At 45.4% G+C, this 25,748-nt stretch overlaps 1 protein-coding gene across 1 annotated transcript; it reads right to left on the reverse strand.

Moving 5' to 3' along the window:
* Positions 1–4,717: 4,717 nt before the first annotated feature.
* LOC118081460 (meteorin-like protein) lies at positions 4,718–12,068 on the reverse strand. The gene is made up of 4 exons (XM_035107946.2): positions 11,938–12,068; positions 9,890–10,299; positions 7,722–7,781; positions 4,718–5,364 (listed from the first exon to the last, which is right to left on the reverse strand). The coding sequence occupies exons 1-4, from the start codon at positions 12,066–12,068 to the stop codon at positions 5,048–5,050; spliced, it is 918 nt and encodes a 305-aa protein (XP_034963837.2). The 3' UTR covers positions 4,718–5,047.
* Between the last annotated feature and the right edge of the window lie 13,680 nt (positions 12,069–25,748).

Raw genomic sequence — 25,748 nt, forward strand, 5'->3', positions numbered from 1 at the left:
TTGCACCCAACATGTTTGACAAAGGCTGCTGTCAGGTGGTTAATGTGAATCTTTTAAGTTCACCAAGGAGAGTCAGTGACTATTGAGAACTACTTAACTAGATGAGATAGTGTGGTGCATTCATGTGTTTTGAATTCAGATCTCAACCTTGGTCCCGCTGGAAGCGAGGTTGGTGGGTAGGTCTTCCATGGCAAAAAAAAAAACAGTTTTGAGCAGCATCTGAGCCTTCTACAGGCAAATTTGAGGTGGGGTGGGGATTGGCCAAACTCCCTTTCCAGGCCCTACCTCCATCCCTCCCAGTTGGAATCCAGGTTTCGTAGTCAGCCCAGCCCGGAGGCGGCTTGTACGTCGCAATTATTTATATCCCATCTTCTAGCATACAGATCCTCCTGTACCAATGAAAATAAATTGCAAGACCACAATGAAAATTAACTTCTGTTTTGGTGTCAAGATGCTCCGCACAGGGCAGGTCGTGGGACATGAGCTTGTGGGGAAGAGGACAATCTGGGTTGGAGCTAAAGCACTCAGGGTCACCGTTGCCTGTCTTTAACTCTTGGTATCCTCCTCGTGGGTCCGTCAGTGGTAGATGGCGATGCAGATTTTACCACTGTGCAGTAAACATGGATCTTTGTTTCATGCGTACAGGGCAGGGGGGAGGAGAGGCCACTACTTGATTTTATGCAGATGAGATGTGATGCTCATCTAGCCTCCATACAAAGGCTGGGAAGAGTAGACTCATGTATGAAGCATTTAGGGATGCCATGGGGGGGGGGAGGTAAAAGGTAAAAGACCCCTGGACGGTTAAGTCCAGTCAAAAGCGACTATGGGGCTGTGGTGCTCAGCTCGCTGTTCAGGCCCAGGGAGCTGGTGTTTGACCACAGACAGCTTTCCAGGTCATGTGGCCAGCCTGACTAAATGACCGTTTCGGGCGCAACGGGACACCGTGATGGAAACCAGAGTGCATGGAAACACCGCTTTCCTTCCTGCCGCAGCAGTACTTACAGTGGAACCTCGGTTTACGACTACCTCCGTTTACGAACGCTTCGGCGAGCGAACGCCGCGGACCCGGAAGTGTTTACATCCGGGTTCCACGGCGTCAGATGCGCAGAAGCGATCTGTGCAGCTTGCGCATGTGCAGAAGCGATCTGCGCAGTGTGTGTGTGTGCAGAAGCGCTCTATTGGCGCTTTGCGCATGCACAGAAGCGTGCCTTCGGACCCTGAGATCATCTTCTGAGGCCCTCCTTCGTGTGCCTCCACAAGAGGTTTGGAGGGTGGCAACACAAGAACGGGTCTTCTCTGCGGTGGCCCCCTGTCTGTGGAATGTTCCCCCCCAGGGATGTTCGCCTGGCGCCTTCATTATACACCTTTAGGCGCCAGGCAAAAACATTCCTTTTTAACCAGGCCTTTGGTTGACCTGATCAACATCCTATACCCTTTTAAAATGTGGCTCTTTTCTGGGTTTTTTTTTTAAATTGGGTTGCTCTTATTCTGATTATGTTCTGATCTTTTCTGTAAACTGCCCTAAGACCTCTGGGTATTGGGTGGTATAGAAACTCAATAAATAATAATAATAATAACTTTTAGCTAGCAACAGTATGCATAGTGCATATGTGTAAAAGATATCTGTAACAGCCAAGTATAACCTGGAGTTCATATCTCGGAATGTATTTTGCCACTATCGCAACAGCATAGCAAGCCAGTGTGGTCTAGGGGCTAGTGTCAGACTAGGAATTGGGAGACCAGAATTCAAATCCACACTTGGGTGATGATAAAATAAATATATTCATTCATTCATTCGCCACCCATCCGGCTGGATTTCCCCAGCCACTCTGGGCAGCTGCCAACAGAATAAAACATCACACATTAAAAACTTCCCTAAACTTTGTGACTTTGGGCCAGCCACTGCACCTTAGTGTAACTTGCCTCACAGGGTTGATGTGGGCATTAAATGGGGGGGGGGAAACCAAATGCGGCACCTTGAGCTTGGAAAAAAAAAAGGTGGGCTACAAACAGGGGTGCCATCCTGAATAAAACATTGGGGGCCCAGAATTGGAAGACACAAGAGCTACATATGATAGATGAATGGCAAATGAAGATGATGGACCATATGGAACTCGCTGAAATGATTGGGAGACTACGTGACCAGAAGTAAAAGACGGTGGAAGAAGATTGGAAGAAATTTAAAGAATATTTTTTAAAAATATTGTAATATATAGAAAATTATTTTCCCGAGGGAAGATTATATAGGCTATTAAGCATAAAAATTTAGATTTGAATGTATAGAGTTAGTAAATGTAGAATTTAATAAAAGGATAATAGGTGATGGAATAATTAAATTAACAAGCAATTATTAGATAATGGTGAATAAACTGCTAAAGATGTATCATAAGGAAATCCAGAAGGAAGGGGGTCGAGGGAAGTCACCTGATGATGTTTAGGAAAATTAGGTTTATATAAGAAATGTTTTTATATGTTTTGTATGTTTGTACAGTGGAACCTCGGTTTATGAACATCTCGGTTTATGAATTTTCGGTTTACGAACGCCGCGGACCCATCTGGAACGGATTAATTCACTTTCCATTACTTTCAATGGGAAAGTTCGCTTCAGTTTATGAACGCTTCAGTTTATGAACAGACTTCCGGAACCAATTGTGTTCATAAACCGAGGTACCACTGTATTGTTTTATTATTTGTTTCTTTTTTTAAAAAAAAACACATTGGGGGCCCAGTAAGTCTCTCCTGCATAAAATTGATCACATGATGTGGCTCATGCACATTGTTTGAATGGCAATGCCCATCAACTTTTGGGGTGGCTTGGCCCCTTCAAATATTTCATGCCGGGGGGCGGGGACAAAAAGACCTTGATCCCTAGGAGTTGGCTCCGATGGCTACAGATGCAGTAAGGAAATAAATAGGATGGAGATGAAAATCAACTTGCGTGAGTCAGATGTTGGGCTGGAAAGGTCAACTTTTAAATGGTGCCAGTGGGTTCGGCGAACTTAAGAAATGACCGCATCTAAAGAGGCTGTAGAAGCAATTAGATATAGTAAGAAGGGACTATGTTTAAGTGAACTAGAATTATTAAGAATTTCAGATCCAAATGAGATTTTTAAATATTGGGAGTAAGTGTGTAAAATGGATCAAACAATATGCTATAACAAGTATTTTAGATGAAGAAACGGGTTAAGAAGAAGAGAGCGCTATATTAGACATTAATAGAAACGTGGAGGGGGAGGAAGGAGGAAGTCGATAGAATGAGAACTACATATGATATTGTCATAGAAACTTTTACTTTTTTTCTTTTGTCGTCATTGGGGTTTTTTTGTTGATTTTTGTATCCCTTTTTTGTATCCCCTCCTTTATTCTTTTTGTACCCTTTATAAAATCAATAAATATATATATATATATAAAAGAAATGACTGCATCTCTTCAGAAGGAAAATGTCGAACGGTGTTTTACAATATGCTGACTGCTGTACTTTTTCTAACGAAAGAGTAGCTTTAAATGGAAGGGTCTCGTCTCAGTGCAGCTTAAGTGAGAATCCTTTCACAGGAACAGAGCAGAATAAGTTGCACGGATTTCTTTTCACACAGCCTGCCATATATAGGGGTGGTCCCAGTCACTCAAAAGCTCATTAAGGAGTTTTCTCTCTCGCGGACTTCATGATAGTGTGTTGAGGAGTGGGGGGGGGGAGTGAGTGCCTTTGCAGCCTGCAGCCACTTCTTGGACCACTGCTTCTACCAAAAAGAGCAGGCCTGTGCAGGCACCAGATGCAAGTGACTCCTGTACCTTTGATAACCTGTAAATGCCAGAGGTTGCTGCAAAAACCCACCTTGACCTTCCCAGCAAGCCAGGCAAGGAGCATTACTATGGGTCATGGAACCATTCCAGTCTGAAGAGAATGCCTGATGGGGTGCAGACAACCCCAAGGTCATTCTGGAGTATGGACTCCATCCCTGAGATTCCTTGCACTACACTGGACACAGGTGTGGCAGTGAAACACATAGCTGTCAACTTTCGGATTTGAAAATAAGGGATCAGCAGCCTCACCTGTCCTGGGGACAGTCTACGGCAGGGTCCCCAAACTAAGGCCCGGGGGCCGGATGTGGCCCAAACGCCTTCTAAATCCGGCCCGCGGACTGTCCAGGAATCAGCATGTTTTTACATGAATAGAATGTGTCCTTTTATTTAAAATGCACCTCTGGGTTATTTGTGGGGCCTTCCTGGTGTTTTTACATGAGTAGAATGTGTCCTTTTATTTAAAATGCATCTCTGGGTTACTTGTGGGGCATAGGAATTCGTTCATATTTTTTTTCAAAATATAGTTTGGCCCCCCACAAGGTCTGAGGGACAGTGGACCGGCCCCCTGCTGAAAAAGTTTGTTGACCCCTGATCTACGGTATATCTAACAATCCAAGATAGCAGTGGGAAACGGCGCTGGAATAAGGGAATTTACAGCCAAAAAAAAGGGAAAGTTGACAGCTGTGGCTTAGATTAAGGGAGTTTCCTGCAAAAAAAAGGGAGGGTTGGCAGCTATGGTGGAACATGGAACTTTTCTCAAATAGTACCAACATCTCATTGTCTCAGTCCCCGTGGCGGTGTGCCAAGTTGGCTACACTGCTGGGCTAAACAACGCTCCTGTAGCTGGTTAGTGGAGTTCAGAACACACCTGATATTAGAGACAATACAATTCCGACTCATCCTTCCTCTGTTCTTTTTTATTTTTTAATTCGCAAAGTGCTTTACATTCTTTATTGTTCGCCCTCACAACAACCCTGCGAGGTAGGCCACTACAACTTCCCCCTTTTACCAGTCAGGAACTGGCGTGACTTAACTTGCCCACGACTGCACGACGAGTCCATTGCAGAGAAGAGACTTGTTAGCTAACCTGTCACTATTCTCCGGCTCCCTTTCCCTTAAAGAAAACACACACTTCTCTTTTGACGTTCCACCTCTGCCAAACAACACGAGCGCCATCGTTCTCCCTTATATGCAAAGCTGTCCTGGAACTGGTCCTTTGGTTCATCACAACAGGCATGGTGACTCATTAGTCAAATGGAAACTCGCAGGGATTCGCCCCCCTCTCGATGGCTTTTTGATAGACAGCGCCAAAGTCTTTAAATCGCGGGGCACAACCCAGCCAAGCTTCCCCAAAGTGCTCATTGCCCGTGAAGAGGAAGTCGCCGGTTCCTTTCTTCACCTTACACTGCAGCAAGGTCTTGACGGGTCCTCGCCATTTGCCGCTCACTTTATCTTGCTGAAAGATCCGGTTTTTCTGCCTGTAGACCCGCCGCGCGCCAACTTCCACCTGGGACATGTGGTTCTCCGCATCGTGGGTGACGTTGTGGATCGATCCTCTCACCACTAGGTGTAAATTTTGCATGTTTATAAGGGATTTATGAATCACCCTCCCTCTAAATGGGCACAGGGCAATCCGCAACAAACATAATTTTAAAAACAGGTGAGAGCATTTTAAAACAGCAAATTGTCGAAACACTGACTCATGGAATGCTGCTAAGGATTAAACACCGCATTATCAAGCCTGGGAAAAGGAAACTGTTCCTTAGTTGACATCTGAAAACCAACAATGTGGAAGACAGGCGTAACTCTAGGGGTGAAGATTCTCTGAGCCTGTGGGTCAAACTTGGCCCATGATGCCATTTTCCCCAAACTGTGCTCATCAGCTGACATCACCGGGGGTCCTTTACCTTTTTTTAACCTTTTACTTTATACAGTAATGGCTTGGCTTCCCCCAAATAACTATGGGATGTGTAGTTTGTTAAGGTTACTGAGAGTTGTCAGCAGACCCCCTTTCCCCTCACAGAGCTACCGTCCTTAGGGTGGTTTAACAGTCAGTCTCTCTTTCCAGAAAATGCTAGGAATTGTACCTCTGTGAGGGCAACAGGGGTCTCCTGACGCTTTTCAGCATCCTTGGTAAGCCACACTTCCCATGATTCTTTGGGAGAAGCCATGCCGTTTTTGTAGTGGTATCACGGTGCTTTTAAATGTCATGTGCGGATGTGCCCAAGGTCTTCTACTCTGCTCAAGCTGGTAGGTCATTTCCCTCCTTCTCTCGCTCAGCTAAAGCAGTCAGCCCCACTGTTTTTGAGTTGATTAAGTTACCGAGACTCAAGCCAGGAAGTTCCTCCTTGCTGGGCCTGCAAAACACACACACACACACACACACACACACACACACACACACACACGACTGACAGATGTTGTGCTGCAGGCCACACGGTGGGGGGCATTTAGACTTAAAGCATCCACAGAACAGAAGAAATAGCCCTTTGAGATGACTCTATTTATGGCTTCACTTCCTCGTCCTGAGTTCAGCAATCACCACCCCCAGGTTCGAGTGTGTGTGTGTGGATTAGATCAAAATAACTGGTCGTGGAAGTGCAATTGACCCCCAAAGCACACTTAGCTTTATGGTTCTTAAGAGCCACGGCCCTCAGACCTCATGAACAACTTGGAGCAGGAGGAACAAGAGCATTATAGTTTGTCAATAGACTTGACTGAAGCTGGGGGGTGGGGGGGGGAGAAGGCGAACAGAACAGGGGGACATCTGTTATGCTAAAAGGCTAGTGGCTCCAGGAAATTGGATTAACTAAGGAAGTTCCCGAAGTCTTCCTAAGTAAGTTCTTTGTGCCCATGACATGAGTGAGATATTTGTCCTCAGTGGGGAAGATTTCAAATACTTCTTTCTTTTGCAGGCAAATTCCATGATTGATTATTTGGTTTGGGATGCCATCTTTTCAGTCACAAGTGGGAATTGTCCTCTGAGAGCTATAGGTGTGGAAATGGGCTTGTGACCAAATTAGGGACAATTTATTCACCCACTGGCCTTAAATACACACACACACACACACACACACACACACACACACACACACAATGAGGAGGGGTGTTTTGTCAGGTAGAATTCAGGGTGCACTCGATTCAGCGATCGTCTAAAAATGCTATCCCGAGGACCCAGATTTCAATGTAGAACATCACCACGAATACAATGGAGCCAGATGTATGTGACGGATCATTCTGAAGTTCACAATCAGTCTGGGATGGCGACAAAAATAAAAGTTGCCATGGCTCCAAAATATGCCCCCCCCAGCCCTCCCCTAATAGCGATGCAAATTGGCTTTGAGGAGACCTTTACACAATGAGCCAGTTTATACGACTTGCAGGGCAATATAAGTTTAGTGGATCTTACTCCCAGGTTACAGGTGATGTGATGTGAACTTTAAAGACCATTAGCAGCGTGGAACCATCATAGGGCTCAACTCAGTGATTCATACCAGATCCTGCCAAGAACCAGTTAGTCCTGCAGGAGACCTCGGTTGTCGAACGTACAGTAATCCATTCTGGAAGACCGTTCGACTTCCGAAACATTTGGCAACCGAGGCACGGCTTCCGATTGGTTGCAAGAGCTTCTTGCACTCAAGCAGAAGCGGCGTCGGACATTCGAGTTCCAAGGAACACTTGAAAACCGGAACATTTACTTCCGGGTTTTTGGCTTTCAGGAACCGAAATGTTCAAAAACAGAGCCGTTCAAGAACAGAGAGAGAGAGGGAGGGAGGGAGGGAGACTTAGGGGAGTGTGACTGTTGATCTTCCTCAATTTCTAAACACTTTCAATACGATAGACCATGATATCCTTCTGGAGCAACTTGGAACAGTTTGCACCTCTTCAAAAAATGATGTTCTCCTGCCAAGTTCACTTACCAAAATCACTGCTGCAAATAGCCATGAGAAGTTCCATGTTGTCACAGGGGCGGCACATAGCTGGGGAAGGAAAACACAAAGTCAAGAAGGAGTATTGCTAGAGGGCTTCTGAACGAGTCCCAAACGGTAAGCCTGGTGCAATGACCTCAATGGCATCTGGATCAAGTTTTGCCTTCATTCTGAACATCTGAGAGCCTTTGCATGATGACCACTTTTCTGTAACATGGGGTGGGGGAGTGGAATAGGGGGTCCTGGAGACATTGGTGGACCAGAGCTCCTTTCACCCCTGGGTCTTGGCCCTGTTGCCTGGAGCTGCAGCCCAACGACATCTGAAGATCCACAGGTTCCTCACCTTTGACCAGGGCCGTCTCTAGGCCTGGGCTGGGTGGTGCAATGCGCCAGGGTGCCTGGCCACCAGGGGCGCTGCTGCGCCCACCAGACAGCTGATGTCTGAGCCCTATGGCTCCTCCTCCTCCTCCTCTCCTTCGGCCCTCAGCCGCTGAGTGCCGAGTTGCTGTCACCTGCGGGAGCGGCGGTGGCGGGAATGGCTCCCGAGGGGGCTCCTCCACATCTGGTGCCCGCCACCCCACCACCACCACTCCAAGGGCACAGGCGGCGGCGTGGCACCCGCCTCCTGCTCCTCGGGCTGCCGGGAGCGCAGGCGGAGGCAGCAGTGGACTGGTCAGCCGGCCAGGGAACAAGCGGCGCACTGCGGGACCCGGAATTCACCTGAGCTGGCAGCGGGACACCGCACAGCAGGTGAGGGGCGGCGGGAAGCCTGGGCTGGTGGTACTGGGGACCCTGAGCCAGGGCGAGAGAGAGCAGCTTGGGGAAAGGGAGGGGGCGCCGGAGGGACCTTTGTGCCACGGCGCTGGATTCGCTTAAGACGGCCCTGCCTCTGACCTTGAGGGCTCTTGTGATAATCTGCTCAGGAGCATCTGTTTCCAAAGCAGTGCATAATTTCTGTCGATTGCTCAGGCCTGTAGAGGTCAGCTTCATACCCTCCAACATTTCTCCAATGAAAATAGGGGCATTTGACAAATATATGAGGCGCAAGGTCTTTTTAAGACAAGCACTCTCTGGAATTACAGTGGTACCTCTACTTACGAATTTAATGTGTTCCAAGCGCACATTCGTAAGTCGAAAAAAATTGTAAGTCGAATCCCATAGGAACGCATTGGGAGAAAAAATTCATAAGTCGAAGCAACCCTATCTAAAAATTCCTTAAGTAGAAAAAATCCTATCTAAACCACATCCAAGATGGCGGACGGAGCTCTGTTCATAAGTAGAAACATTCGTAAGTAGAGTTATTCGTAAGTAGAGGTACCACTGTAGATACCACTAGGAATGCTTGCTCATAGCATTCAAAATGTTTCTTCTTCCATTCTTTTAATTCCTTTATAGTTTAACTGGTGGGGATGCAAGAGGGGGCCTTCTTGGTGGCTTGTAATTATTTGTATGTTTTAAACAGGTTATATAATATATATATATATATACCGGTATGTACAGTTGTACCTTGGAAGTCGAATGGAATCCATCCCGGAAGTCTGTTCGACTTCCAAAATGTTCGGAAGCTGCAGAAGCCTCGTCAGACGTTCGGCTTCCAAAAATAGTTCGCAAACCGGAACAGTCACTTCAGAACAGTCCATTTGGGAGCCAAAACGTTCGAGAACTAAGCTGTTCAAAAACCAAGGTACAACTGTACAGAGCTTTAATGTTTGTTTCCACTGTATTTCCCTATGTTTTTATCTGCCTTGAGTCCCATCAGGGGAAAAGGCAAGGTATAAATATATACTAATTAATAAATAATAATAATAATAATAATAATAATAATAATAATAATAATAGCAAAAAATGGGTAAAACTTTTATTTTGCTCTTCTGGTATAGCTGATTGGATGGCTGGTTTTGCTTTCATTTTATCTTTTGACCTGGTTGCAGCTGCTGATGCGAATAGCTTGCTATACACACACACACACACACACACACACACACACACACACACACACACATATACATTTGATATTTTATTGATCTAATTGTTTTATTGGCAGCTTCTTTGGGGGGGATGGGGTTATTTCATGTGAACTTCCTGAAGAGCCCCTGTCCTCATATGAGGTTCGAACACAAATTGGGGAAAAATGAGACCCGCACGTGGTAATTGCTTACCTTCCACAAGCGCCATTTTCTGGAAGTCTGGGCCTGTGACGCTCTTGTTGCTCAGCAACTCGTACTGGAAGCTGGCTGTCCTGCGGCTGATGTCCCTCTGAGGACTGGCCTGCAGGAAAAGTGCCACCCGCTGGGGCGTGCGGGTGCTGAAGCAGGAGACTTGGTGCAGGCGGGGCTCCTCGGCGTCACTCAGCAGCAGGTGGAGCTGCCCGTCCCGCTCCACGTAGATGTTGGCACCTTGGAAAGTGTTGGACGGCTTGATGCAGACGGCGGTGTGCTGAGCGCTGGACAGGTTGGGCTCCAAGATGACGCGGAGGGCTCGGGCCGGGTACATCCATTCCAGGAAGCCCTCGGTACAACGCAGGTGGACCTGCTCCACCGCACGGGAGCGGGGCTCCCAGCTCAAGCCACTAGAAAACAGAGGGGTGGACAACTGTGGTAACCAGGGTACAAGGAGTAAGAGGCAGCCAGAGAAAAATAAGACCTAGGGCTTCCATTTTATTCCCACTAGAACTGCCAGGTCCATTCCCTAAAAGGGATCCTGTAAAAAGGTAATGGTAAAGGACCCCTGGTTGGCTAAGCCCAGTTAACGGCAACTATGGGGTTGCGGCACTCATGTTGCTTTCAGGCTGAGGGAGACGGCGTTTGTCCACAGACAGCTTTCCGGGTCATGTGGCCAGCATGACTAAATCGCTTTCTGGCGCAACAGGACACTGTGATGGAAACCAGAGAGCATGCAAATGCCGTTTACCTTCCTGCCACAGCGGTACCTATTTATCTACTTGCACTGGCATGCTTTCGAACTGCTTGGTTGGCAGGAGCTGGGACGGAGCAACAGGAGCTCACCCCATTGCGGGGATTCAAACTGCTGACCTTCTGATCGGCAAGCCCAAAAGGCTCAGCGGTTTAGACCACAGCGCCACCCACACCCAACTGTTACCTAGAGGAATCTCAACCCCCCCCTCCCTGTAACTCATACATATTTTTGGCTTGGTTATTAACTTAATGCTGGATAGCTCAGTTGGTTAGAGCATGGTGTTGATAACACCACGGTTGCAGGTTCAATTCCCATGTGGGGATAGCTGCATATTCCTGCATTTTAGTGGGTTGGAAGAGATGATAGTCAGGTTCTAATTCTATGCTGCTACTATTTTCTGCCTTATACACAGAACCTGCATTTTGCTTTGCACCTAGTTACCAATACCCATTATTTTGTTGTTTTTGTGTGTTGTTTCATGTTATTCTTAATTAAAAAAACAAACTACACACACAAATTAATACATATAAATCTAACCATACTGGCCTTCTGACTGGTGTGTATGTTTCCACACATACGAATTTATCTCTGGACTGGAGTCCCATTCACCAATAGCAATTTTGGGGCAGATATTTAGGAAGTCAGCCTTTGAGCCAGAGTAGGCCAGAGGCTAAAGGGGAAATCTTCTACGGCAGTCAAATATGGAAGCCAGTTCAGCTTTCAGTACCTACATGCTTCAGATCAGAGCAGCACATGGCCACTTTTAGGTAGCCAATTGACACATTCTGTAGATTGTCGAGACAAAAAAGTTTTAGCTTTTTTTTTAATAAGTAAAAATGTAATTATACAGGGATCATTTCAGAACCAGCAGTCGGTATTTAAGAACTGCAGAAAGTTAGAGCTTGATGAGGTGGGGTGGGGGGAGCCTTGTGTAGCGAGATTCTATACATACAGACTCAGAAACAAGCCCAATTGCATTCAGGAGAACAATATTTTATGGAGTTGGAGGATTGTATATTGCCCCAGCCTTAAAATCCCTTTGAGTTCAGTGGGAGAGGGAAGTTGAAATTCCTTCCATTGCACTCAATGGGACTTAAACTGTTTGCCAGGACAATGTGCTTAAAGCTGCCAGGTATTTAAAATTATGCTATTATGAATTATGCTGCTAATGTTGTGCACTGCCCTGGGATCTTCGGATATAGAAATTGAAATAATAATAATAATAATATCCATTTCCTCGGGCGGGTAAGTTCCGCGTCGCTTTGCCTCGCCCTCTCCGCCCGCGGCTTACCTGCCCTTCCAGCTGCAGTAGTCGGCGGCGCACGGCTGCAGCCACAGGCGGAGCAGCAGCGGGAGAAGCAGCAGCATCCGCGGAGGCGGCGCCCCTGCGCGCTTGCTCCGCGCCTCCCGCTCCGGGGACATCAAGCGGCGGCTTGGGGGCAGCTGGGGGCCGAGCCAGCGCGAAGCCAGTCCCTCCGTCGAGAAGGGAAGGAGGAGAGGGGAGACAAAAAAAAAGGTGCTTCGTTTTCCTTTCTCTCTCCGCGGGAGAGAGAAGGAAAGCGGCCTCGTTGGAGAGCGCTGGGTGGAGACTGGAGAGAGACAGAGGCGCGCGCTGTGCGCAACAGGACGAAGCGAATGAAACGGGAGACCCTCCCTACCAGCGTCCCATGCTTGCATTTCAACGAGGTCTAATCTGCGGTTGAGTTGACAGATGTCCCTGGTTTTCCAGAACTCCCACTTCTCCCCCCAGCATCGCCAAACATAGTGGCTGCGCTTTGTTGCAAAGAGCCCCCCCCCCGACAACCAAACCAAATTATACATTCAGAAGGGAGCAAGGCGCATTCTCGCCATTATTGAATGCCGAGTTAGTGCGTATGCGTGCATTTAGTTGTTCATGTATGGGCTGTGGGTTGGAAAGGTGGTATATAACAGCAACTTATTATCGTTATTATTATTTTATTTTATTATTATTTCCATCTAATCATTACACCTCTCTCCTGCAGCCTTCACCACTAATGCTAGGACCAACAACGGGTCAATACAGACCACATAAGAGATTATGCCGAAATGGCAAAATTAACTGGGAAGCTCAGAAATCAAGCAGACAAGAACTTTAAGAAAACCACACTTGTAAGGTAACGGAAACCTATATGGATAATTTAGAAGGACAAGAATTTGGATATGCAGTTGTAAATATTATCATTAGGACCCATGGAAAGGATGGGGGGGGGGGAGTCAGGAGATTCAGAGTACAGTAATCTCAATATTTGCATTTGGAATTGGGTTTTTTTGTTACATTTTTATACTTTTTAAAAAATCAAATACAAAAATTATTTAAAAAAACACACACAACACGGACCACATAAGCAAAAGGCAGCAGGTTTAAACCCCTTAATAGGAGTAGGACTGGAACCAATGGCTTCAAGTTACAAGAAAGGAGATTCCAACTACGGTATACACCAGGAAAAAAAATCTGACAGTAAGAGCTGTTTGACAGTGGAACAGACTCCTGCAAGAAGTGGTGGACTCTCCTTCCTTGGAGGTTTTAAAGCAGAGGTTGGGTGACCATCTATCAGGGGTTGGACTACTAGATGACTCTTGGGACCCCTTCCAACTCTACAATTCTATGAGTCAAAAAGTGGCTTAAAAGGGTCAGCTCCCACTTTATAATTTTTTGTGCAACTCTATACTCCAAGCCTTCTTCAGCAAGCACCCTTGTATAAATGCTATAAATATTGCAGTTGTCCAGCTGATTCTTATAATCGGGTATGCCAGTTGCAGGTGTGTGTTCATGCACTTAGAAGAGAAGAAGAGTTTGGATTTGATATCCCACTTTATCACTACCCTAAGGAGTCTCAATGGGACACGGGTGGCGCTGTGGTCTAAACCACTGAGCCTAGGGCTTGCCGATCGGAAGGTCGGTGGTTCGAATCCCCGCGACGGGGTGAGCTCCAGTTGCTCGGTCCCTGCTCCTGCCAACCTAGCAGTTCAAAAGCACGCCAAAAAGTGCAAGTAGATAAATAGGTACCGCTGCGGCACGAAGGTAAACGGAATTTCCGTGCGCTGCTCTGGTTCACCAGAAGCGGCTTAGTCATGGTGGCCACATGGCCCAGAAAACTGTCTGCAGACAATCGTCGGCTCCCTTGGCCTATAGAGCGAGATGAGCGCCACAACCTCAGCGTTGTTCATGACTGGACTTAACTGTCAGGGGTCCTTTACCTTTTTAAGGAGTCTCAAAGCGGCTAACAATCTCCTTTCCCTTCCTCCCCCACAACAAACACTCTGTAAGGTGAATGAGGCTGAGAGACTTCAGAGAAGTTTGACTAGCCCAAGGTCACCCAGCAGCTGCATGTGGAGGAGTGGGGACGCGAACCCGGTTCACCAGATTATGAGTCCACTGCTCTTAACTACTACGCCACACTGGCTCTTAATACTTCACCTGCTGTTTGTACGCTTTTGCTAAGTGCACAACGTGGACCTGAGGTTTTCTTCACAGCTGTATGAGGCTTCAGTTTTTGTCCGTATGTTATCCATTCCCCCCCATCCTGCAATAAACTCACAAGAATGCGCTTTCGATTTTAAACAGCCTCTCCGTTGGGTTTCGGAGTACAGTAACAGTTGAGAAAGGCTCAAAAGTAATGACAGTGCCGAAGAAGAAAACTATTTCAGTCTAACTTGCCTCTCCAAGGTTTGCTCTTGAGCAGTGGATTTTTAAAAGGCCAATCACCTCTGGGGAATGGACTGGTGCTTCTAAGCGTTGCCAGGTTGCCAGGTTGCCACCCGGGGAAGGCTCTTTTGTTATTTTTAAACCTGCTGCTGTTTATTCCTTCCTCTTTTGTCTCTGCCAGCTGTAGTGAGCAGGACTCTAATGTGCTTCACAGCAGGGCAGAGAAGAGGTGAATTAAAAGGCCAAGGAGGAAAACCAGCAGGAAGCCCCAAGGCTTTCCCCATCCCCTGTTAAAGAAAAAAAGGGTTTTTTGTGTGCAAAATGTTCAGGTTCTGTGCAGGCAACCTGACTGGTATTTCATATTCAATGTACAAACATACATAGTAACTAAATCTGAAAAAGTGTTCCATGGAAATGCTTTTTATTAAGATGATTTTTCTAACTTGCTTTTTTTTTTTTAAATGGAGGAAGCCTGCCAGTATAATTGCCAGCTGCCATTATAATTGAACCCCACCCCCACCACTGATTCATTTTCTGTGAAACAAAAGTGCCTCTTTTTCTTTGACCAAATGCCGGTGGTTATGAAATGGTTTTAATGATTTGAGTACAAGGGACTGTGAAGTGGCTACTGCTGGAGACCAATTGGACTAAGATGAAGCAACATGGCTTTGGGATAACCTTCTGGGAAGTTTCCTTCCTTCCTTCCTTCCTTCCTTCCTTCCTTCCTTCCTTCCTTCCTTCCTTCCTTCCTTCCTTCCTTCCTTCCTCCTCCTCCTCGGCGATCACTTGCAGCCGAGTAAGATTGTCTTCCATAAACACGATTTTAACAATGGGTCTGTAAGTGACTGTGGAGGCCAATTCTGGATCTGTAAGGTGAATCCACTCGAAGTCAAGCATAGCTGTGTCCCACTGATTACAAAAGGATTTCCCAAGACCAAACCATTGAAGAACTGTGAACCTTTTCAGTGGCATGAAGTGATTTTGTGTGTGTGTATAGGGCTGGAGGCACCAGCTTGTGAGTGATCACATGAGCATCGTGCCTCCATCCCTAAGCCAGACAGAAGAAGCTTCATGGATTTGGGGAAGGAGATGCCAGGCCTCTGACAAGATGCTGGAGTCCTCCTGCCTCATCTGCAGGTGGGGCTTTGGGAAAGTGGCGGAAGAGCTCTTGGATCCATCAGAGCATCACACCTCCCTCCCTATGCTGGGCAGAAGCTTCCTGGGCTTTGGGGAGAAGGTGCCAGTGAAAAAAATTAGGGGACTAGCCTAGTTCCCCTGGTCCACTGACTGCACACCACTGCATCTCTTGGCTTTTTTAAAAAATTGGAAAGCAGCTATGATGTGTTGTAGCAAGTCAAATCACTGGGTCCACTTCTTTGGCGATCACTCGTAGCTGAGTAAGATTGTCCTCCATGAATATGGTCTTAACAGTGAGTCTGTAAGTGACTGTGGAGGTTAATTCTGGATCCCCATGTCCTTCCACAGTGGGGGCATAGGTTTCTGGGAAGGAGTTGATCAGGGTTAGGGTTTGCCAAGCATGCCTTCATCTTAGCACGTTTCTCCCCTTTGTCCTGAGTTTGAGCGTCTTCAAATTCCATGACACCTTTGGTAAAGGCTCTTCTCCAACTGGAGCACTCGCAGGCCAGTTGTCGGTGTTTATACTACATTTTTTAAAATTTGCCTTGAGAGTCTTTGAACCTCTTTTGTTGACCACCAGCATTACGCTTTCCATTTTAAAGTTTGGAATAGAGTATTATAAAAAATAAAATAAAATAGATTTTTGCTTATAACAAGAGTAGTTGCTTTGGAAGACGATAACCAGGCATTCGCACAACATGACCAGCCAAAACTTAAGCCAGTATTGTCTACACCAGGCATAGGCAAACTCGGCCCTCCAGATGTCTTGGGACTACAACTCCCATCATCCCTAGCTAACAGGACCAGTGGTCAGGGATAATGGGAGTTGTAGTCCCAAAACATCTGGAGGGCCAAGTTTGCCTATGCCTAGTCTACACTAACAGACAGGTGCTCACCAGGGTTGCTGTGGGATGGAATACTGGGGCAGACAAGTCACAACAGTTCCCAGAGTGTCCACTTGGAGGAACACCTGGAGGAACACCTGACCAAGGCTCAGTTTCCTGTTCCTCCAGACATGCAGATGAGATGGATTAGCTGGCAGATAAAAGCCCCTAGCCAGCAGCCATTCTCTCTCTTAGCCATCTCTTCTTCAATGGGAACACATCTCCAGAGAATCTCCAGTTAGGATGGTTCTCCATCTCGGCCTGCTGCCAAGAGAGAGACCAGATGGAGCCTTACTCTACTAAGTAGACTCCAGATGTATATATTTGTAACTTTTCTACGTAAGCCTGCCTTTCTGAGATTATGCTGTTAACTCAGGATGAACTTGTAAGTAAACTATCTTATTTTATGAACACTGTGGTGTGTGTTTCTTTTAAGAGGGACAAAGGGGATTTGCCAGGAAGTATAATATTGTTGTAGAGGTTCTAACAAACCTAACGCTCACGTTTTGCTGCGCACAAAAGGGGAATGTCACTCTGCTGATATTGGAAGCTTGATAACACAAGCTTGGATGGAATCTATATAATAATATATCCTAATCCACATCCCTAACATTCCCACAGTTGCAGGCAGAAGTTTCCCCCAGTTCCACCTGGGACTGCATGCAAAGCATCTTCTTAGTCACCACTAAGACCCCTGGGGAATGAGTGGTGAGGAATCTCTGCTGCTGGATCTCACTGTTGGCCTGGCTTGTGCGTCTGGCAGTTAGTTGCACCGTCAGGCCGATGTGCGCACCCAGTCGGCTTTGAAAGCACAGCATGGTTTCAAAATCGGCAGCACCCTGTTGGTGAGCAGTGAAAAAGTCCGCCCGAGTGCACCTTCTGTCCCACAAAGCGCTCATTCTCAGCCCTTTTGGCTCTGGTTGACGGTTAATGAGGCCACCTCCTTTTGTCTTTGGAAAGAAAAAAAAAGATATATCTTAAAGTGATTAATAAGAGTTTCTCACTGCACTTTTAAGAGCCAACAAAACAGAATCTTGTCAGCGCAATCAAAGCAAACATTGAATGATTGATGGAAATTCAATGGCTTTAACTTTGGCTTTCAAGATCGCCTTTCAGGGGTCCCTGCACAAGAAAGCCCCGGGGGTCCCTGCGATTATCATGCTAAAAGCCCGCTCTGTGCCTGCCAATAATTAGATTTCTATATGCATTGCCTTTCCTCGGCTTCAATGCGCAACATGGGGAGCTGCTCTTTTGCGGGCCTCGAGGAGCGAGGCTCCCTTTCGGCCTCCCTTAAGCGTGGAATCGGGATTTCGCACCCGGGCACAGACAATGGCTCTGTGCGCTGTTGCGTGGCACATGCTCAGCTCTGTGTGCTATTGTTCTCCCCCCCCCCTCTCAATAAGGCAAGGCTCACGGGCAGCAAGACTTTTAAGGCCATCTGTTACCTTGTTGCCAACAGAACGTTCTCACATTGTCCACAGCTGCCCAGAGAGGTGGGAGTGGCAAGCTCAGAGTCCTGGCTCTGGACAGCTCTTGGAGAAGTATTTTATGCTCTGCCCACCCCGCCTCTGCGAAGGGAAGAGGATCTTTTTAAGGCCAGCCAATGTGAAATGGAGAGCGTGGGTCAGGGTGGAGTTCCTACGGTCCCTGCCTGCATCCTGTGCAGTAAAAACAGCTATATTCAGACTGAACGGCTTGCTGAGGAGCATAGAATCACAGAGTTGGAAGGGACCCTGAAAAATATGCAGCTGTCCCATATGGGGATCAAACCTGCGACCTTGGCATTATCAGCACCATGCTCCAACCAGCTGAGCTATCCAGGCTTTTCCAGACATGAGGATAACTGTAATATATTTTAAGCTAAGCTGCAGTGACCTCTCTGTCAGCAAAGGGCAAGGTAACAAAGTTTTTAGGGGCGCGCGCACACACACACACACACAGAGTGGTAGCTTGGTTCTCAAACTTAATCTGTTCCGGAGGTCCGTTCCAAAACCAAGGCGCGCTTTCCCATAGAAAGTAATGCAGAATGGATTAATCCATTCCAGACTTTTAAAAACAACCCCTAAAACAGCAATTTAACATGAATTTTACTATACGCGACCATTGATCCATAAAAGGAATAATCAATGTGCTGTATTATAAAATAAACAAGACAGTATTGTAGATGATAAAAATTAACATGAATTTTATTTTCTTACCTGCACTGATGATAGTCATTGTTTGGGTGGGGAGCTTTTATCCATTTCTGCAGCCACACTATCTATCTATCTATCTATCTATCTATCTATCTATCTATCTATCTATCTATCTATCTATCGCTGAACTGGGTTCCACAGAGTCACAAAAACAAATTAACCTAAAAAGCCTCAAAAGCAAAAATGCAAAATAAATAGCAAAAACAAAAGTCCATTTGACTTCCGAAAGAGCAACTAGGTGTTCTGTTTTGGTGACTGTAACCCTAGTAGGAGGAGCCTTTTGACACCTAGCTTATATATACGAATTTCTTTTTTAAAAATAATTTCTATTAATTTTCTGTTTTACAATTTCAAGTAAACATTTTACAAACTTTAAAATATCCAATGACTTCCCTTCTCCTCTTTCCATGGTTCATTTTGCATATCCTACATCCCTGTTATATTTTACAAAAAGCGTTCCAATCGATTTTCCACTATGGCATCTATCAGTAATTATCTACTCTGTTGAATTTATCTTCATGTTGCCAGTGTTTTCAGCTGTACACTGTTATTTTCCATATACTCAATAAATGCTTTTCAATCTTCTTTAAACATATGCTCTTCTTGCTCTCTTATTCTATATGTTAAATCAGCAACTTGTGCATATTCTGTCAACTTAAGTTGCCAATCCTCTTTAGTTGGGACCTCGCTCACTTTCCATTTGGGGGCTAACAAAACACAGGCCGCAGTTGTTGTGTACACGAATAACCTTTTCTGATACCTGGGAATTTCAGTCTGGGTTATCCCCAGCAGAAAGGACTCTGGTTTTTTTTTTTGGGGGGGGGGGGAAAGTAATTTTAAACATTTTTTTCAGTTTGTGATAGATCATTTCCCAATATTCTTTTACCTTTTTACGTGTCCATATACATGCGAGTTTCTAATACTGCCTCCTGCCATTTTCACACATGAAAATAGGTTCTTTTATTATTATTATTATTATTATTATTATTATTATTATTATTATTATTATTGCAGAGATTTGGTTCACAACATTTGAAATATAGTTCTTTTCACATGCTAGAGAATCAAACAAAACTCTCCCCCATGCAAGTAGTAGTATAACTCGAGATGAGATGTGTTAACTGTCATTACTGATCAAATATAATCAGATTCTAAGTGACATTGCAAGTCAGCTGCGGCATTCAAACATTAAATACTGTTGCATGGCAGTGATAACATCTTGTTAAATGTTCATCACCATTACAGGCCAGTTTTCCAGTGCTTTGCTTCGGTCAATTCGTTAAACAATTTCTGAGGTTGATCACTTAAATACACTTGTGCTCTAAAAATTCATAGACCACAAACTTGACATGAGTCAACAGTGTGATACAGAAGTTAAAAAAGCCAATGCAATTCTGGGCTGCATCAATAGGAGTATAGCATCCTCCCTATAGCAATAGGGAAGTAATAGTACCACTGTATTCTGCTCTGGTCAGACCTTACCTGGAGTACTGTGTCCAGTTCTGGGCACCACAGTTCAAGAAGGATACTGACAAGCTGGAACGTGTCCAGAGGAGGGCAACCAAAATGGTCAAAGGCCTGGAAACGATGCCTTATGAGGAATGGCTTAGGGAGCTGGGTATGTTTAGCCTGGAGAAGAGAAGGTTAAGGGGTGATATGATAGCCATGTCCAAAAATATATAAAAGGATATAATGTAGAAGAGGGTGAAAGGTTGTTTTCTGCTGCTCCAGAGAAGCGGACACGGAGCAATGAATTCAAGCTACAAGAAAGAAGATTCCACCTAAACTTTAGGAAGAACTTCCCGACAGTAAGAGCTGTTTGACAGTGGAATTTGCTGCCAAGGAGTGTGGTGGAGTCTCCTTCTTTGGAGGTCTTTAAGAGGAGGCTTGACAGCCATCTGTCAGGAATGCTTTGATGGTGTTTCCTGCTTGGCGGGGGGTTGGACTGGATGACCCTTGTGGTCTCTTCCAACTCTATGATTCTATGAAAAATGAGATGGCATAAGTCAGCCTTTGCAAGCCCAGTTTTTAACTTGCAACTAGCTTTTATTGGCATAAGTTAAAACAGTAAAATCATACAAACTCATCCAAAATACATTGATAACCCAAACACATACTGTACAATATATAGAAAAAGACTAGATAACCACCACTGAATAAATCAGGCAATTTTAGATTTAGCTTTAATGATCTTGGCTAGGCACCCCAAAACAATCTTGGTAGTTTCTGGAGTATCATCCCTCAACAAATATTGAATTACAGAATCCTTCCAAATCGATATTCTGAGCTGTAAGGGAGTCATGAGGAGATCTCTGTGATGGGTGCTGAGAAGAGGGCAATCTAAAATTATGTGATGTATTGTCTCTTGTGAGCCCAGATGTTGCTGAACAACTCCCATCATCCTCGGCCATTCGCCATGGTCAAAAACATCTGGAGGGTGCATCGTTGGGGAAGGCAGCATAGCGATCTCTGAAGCTCGGTTCGAGACAATTATGCCATAGCTCAGAGCAAAACGTCGGCTGAATGTATCTGACCCGACCTCATTTTGGAATCAAAAGCTACATGCAAATAGTCTTTTAAAAGGTCTGATTGCAGGCACCATATCGGGAGTAGAAATGGCAAAGCTCCTCCTTTGTTCTGAATCAGTCAGGGAACCAGAAAGGAAAGGATGTTGACACCATGATGAAGTGACCCCCCGGGAGGGTTCATTCAGCCCCAACGTACTCCGCACTCAAAACCAGCCCATCTGCTGCCATTAGAAGCCACTTGATCTCTGAACTGCTCTTTCTACCACCAGCAAACTCACAGCCCATTCCGCCCCCCCCTTCCCCAGTGGACATCCGCAATCCACAACTAGTTGGGTTTGTCAGTGGTTCTGGCAAACTAGTTTACTCCCCCATCCAAATCAGCAACTAGGTTCTATGCTTGCCTTCCGAGTTAGGACAGAAAGGCCTATAGTTTGAAGCTGTTTCCCATGCAAAACTGAAAGATGGTGACCAGCCATGGCCTGCTGGTTCAGACGTGAACCGAGCTGATTTGTGGAGCCGTGCAATTTTAAATTGATTCTGCGTAGAGGAGGAGGAGTGCACAGACTACGTGCACAGACTACGCACAGATCTACGTAATGACCTAGTGGCTCTTCTCTTTTCACCTGTGGCAAATTCCAAGCAGTAGGTTTACTAGTTTATTGCTGCAAAAGCAAAAAAAGCATCACAGCACCCCAAAAGCAACCATTTATTGTGGCACCACCTTCATAGACTAGAGCCCACATAACATCAAATGTCGCATGCCTCTTCTGTGCCGATGCAGGCCATTAATATTTTTGTTAATAGGTTGCTTGATTGGAAACCATTATTATTTAAAAAAAAGAGGGACACAAACATTAGGTGCCAATCTTTTATTAACAGATTATGTAAACAAAACAAAAGAAACTCAGATCAGTGTCTCACCAGAAAGCAGACAATACAGATTCAGATCCACACACATTTTCTTCGGTCTAAATTCACACAAGAGGAAAACAAACAAACAAACAGACCGACTGATAGAAACACAAGGAAACCTGGTAACTCTCCAAAGTATGAAAACAGGGTCCCTTAAAAAAGAGGAGACAAGAGGTTTCTTTCTAGCATATCACCTGTGCAGCATCATTGAAAGAAAGAGGTACAGAGAACTCTTAAAACCAATTCTGACTGCTTGTAGCACTTGGGAGACGTGCCAGTTAAAATTCTGTTTCATAAATCACTTCGAATATTCTGAAGGTTTGTCCCACGTCATCTTAGTACTTCTCACAACACTCCTTTAATACAGAATGGTATTCTCACCCCCACCTTATATAGAAGATAAGCAGAGGGTGAAATGATGCCACCCAGTGAGTCCTGGGTGTCTCAGCTCAGACTCTAAGGCCTAGTTCCCACCGAGAGGAGCTGTTCCTGAACACTTCAGACTGAAGGCAGAATGCTTCTTTCATGGAAAAAGATATTTGTGCACATAGAAGGGAAAGGGGTTCTAGCCTAGCCTGCTCACAGGTACATACAAAACTAGAATTGGTCCCCCCAATGGAAAATGATCCTTCTATGTAATCTGCCACCTGCAGTCTGAGAGACTATAGTTCAGGAACATTTTGACTGCCTCACCTGTAACCTGTGAAAGCTAAGCATTAGTCACTACCCTGATTCTGGGATGTGATAAAGCGGAATCTCACTTAAATGCTGAATACTCTTGAAAACCCAAGAATGCCCACATGTACGATAGCCCGCCCCCCCCAAAAGCAGGTCAGACGTTTGGAATAATTTACAACATTGTGGTGGCAACTCAGATGTGCTCACATGGAACAGCAGGTTTCTAAAATGAGAGTGTGACTACCAGCCTGACATTTAAAAAAACCCCAAAAACTCTTAAGCCACCCTTGTGAGACCAGATTCCACCCAGGGGAAGGGTGTGGTTTACAGTTATTCCACCTAAGCTGTTTGCGAGCACATATTCAATGAATGAACACATTCATATTTCAACCACATCTTGACAGCACCCATCCAAAAGGTATGAAAAAGAGGGCCTGTCATTACCTTTTCACCTTTCAGCTATGAGCTATCTGAGGGTTTCAGAGACCATTGAGATAGAGAGAGAGAGACCTACAACCACAACTGACTAATTAGGATAGTTACTCTGGCTTAGAGGGAAATCCTACACATGCTAACTAAGAATTAAGCCCCATTCAAAAGAACGGAACTTCATCCCAGGTTGCAAAACTGTACCCTACCTTAAAATTTTGGTATGTAAAAGAGTGCCAGCAGCAATAGTCTGGCAGCCACAGCTATAAGCCGACTTTCCCAGGTCAAGGGGCTATAAATGGAGACTACATTCCCGCTTATTACAATTTAGAACTATAATAATATCAGACTTATTTCTTCAATTTTGATTAAAATAGGGGGGGGGGAACACACATTCTTTTCTGGGAAGCAGTCTCCAGGAGTTCGTTGTGGAGAAGAGGACATGGTGGCAAGCGAGCAAACATAAGCAAGGATGTAGACTGGATCATAGGGAAGTGGAGACCTGCGGCCTTCTGATCACTAGTGATCACTAGTCACATTGGGGTTGAAAGTCCAGCATCATCAGTATTTGCTTTGGCCACATAGTTGCTCTTTCCTCACTAGGAAGGACCCCAGACTAGGGTTTAACACATGCCCTTGAACTTTCGAAGGACAGCTCTTTGGCTAGCATCGCCCCCCCCCCTCAAGACATGCCATCAGAAACATGGGGTGTATTCCTTGGAAAAGGCTGGTTAACTCCTCCATGCCTCTCCTACACACAATTCTGGCTATGCACAGACCATGGTGGGCAACAACCATCTCTCAGGAGAAGGAAATGGAGCAATCGTGAGAGCAGAGGGAACTGCATGCACAATTCCAAGAGCATCTAGTTTTCAAAATAAGCAGCGCGCACACACACAAGGCCTTGAAACGCCATCCTTGCCCTATGAGCAGTCACCACTTGCATGCTCCAATTCTTTCTGTACGCCTTCTATGTTTCAACTAATTAACCTGAAGACAAATTCAAAGACAATCAAGTACAGTTGTTGGGGACTTTCGGTTAACGCAAACTGAACATGGGGACAACACGAACACCTTTGGAAAGAGAGCACTTCCCCCCCTCCCCGCTCCGCGAGAAGGAAAGCATTGCAAGGTAGAATAGCTCACGTTTAAAGACACCCATTTTAGAACCGTGTGTATTAGGAAAAGCAAAAAGACACAATCTAGAACGCAAATACCTCAAGCAACATAAATCGTATATAAAAAAAATACCTGAGAAAGACGGGAGTGCTGGTACTGAAGAGCAAACAAACGAGAGATCTCATTTGCAACGGGGAATGACACGGCAAGATGGTTTGCACTCGAAACGGAGCAGAATTTCTCCAAAATTTCCTTTTACCTGACATAGTGTGAAGGTAACCTTTAGGAGAAACTCTTATAAAGGGCCACAAGGCTGAAACTCCCAGCGCCCCATCTGGAATGCTTACTTCAACTTGTGTGTCGGTATCAAGCTGCTGAGAATTTTCCTGCCATCAACAGAAAGGGCAGAGGGATGCTTATTGTAGGAACCACAAGGCAAGTCGGACTACATGCAACATACAGAGGCGGAAGAGGGGGCTGTTGTCTGCAGCAGCGCTCACTCCATGTCTATAACCAAAGCACACCGCTTCCCTCGGTGCGTAAAAACTAACGCGGCAAATCTGAATCAAGAGCAGCAGCTCCAAGGGGGCACACCTCAAGTCTTCTTACCTGCAACAGGCTCCCCATTTGCATCAACGCCCAAACACGCGTCCCTGGGCTAAGAAATCTGCTGGCTTCTCATTCTCTCGAATGACCTGCTCTCTACATGCACCACAACACCAGCCTCTGGATTGGAGTGCCTTCCAGCATTTGAAATGGATAATCCTTTAGGCTTGAAATGCTCAGCACTTTCTCACAAGTGAGCCGTGAGGCTGATACCCTGAACTTGTGGATGATTTGGGGGAATCTTCCCAAGTTCTGTGCGGATGATTTACTTCTGACCAGTACTCAAGAGGACTCCTGGTTCTTGCCTCCCAGCTTTTTGCCTTGAGATGTGCAAGGGAAGTCACCATCGCAACTAGCCCTAATTTCACTACAAATAAGATACAACCCCTTTTTTTCCTTGGGGCAAGGGGTGGAGAGCTATGTAAAGTACTGAGACATAAGACTGACTTTAACTTAAAATTAAAAAGGGGACTATTTTAACAGATGCAGACCATATAAGCTCAGACAACGACAGACAGGTCTATGTTTCTCATTGGACTAGGTTCTCACGGCGACATTACGCAGCAGACTATAAAAGAACGTATCACACAAATTATTCTAAGAAGGATAAACTCGAACAGCATCTACACATCAGTGCTTCAATCGCTTTATTTCAGTAGCAAAGTATTTCACACAATCCAACAATTTCCTTTTTAAAAAAAATATCAACTTCCTTAGAGTGTTCTAGAAAAGCAAGACCGTGTGCGTCTGTTTGCTCTTCTGAGTCTTATCCAAAACCCGTTTGTAAAGTCCCACTAGCCAGGGGGCAGTAACTTTTAACTCACTTCACCAAGCCAGAGGGGCTGAAGCTACGTAAGCATTGTCAATGGTTTTGCAGAACTTTGCTCCAGTATATATATATATATATATATATATATATATATATATATATATATATATATATATGT

The sequence above is a fragment of the Zootoca vivipara genome, chromosome 2 (genome assembly GCF_963506605.1).
Source record: "Zootoca vivipara chromosome 2, rZooViv1.1, whole genome shotgun sequence".
NCBI lineage: Eukaryota > Metazoa > Chordata > Lepidosauria > Squamata > Lacertidae > Zootoca > Zootoca vivipara.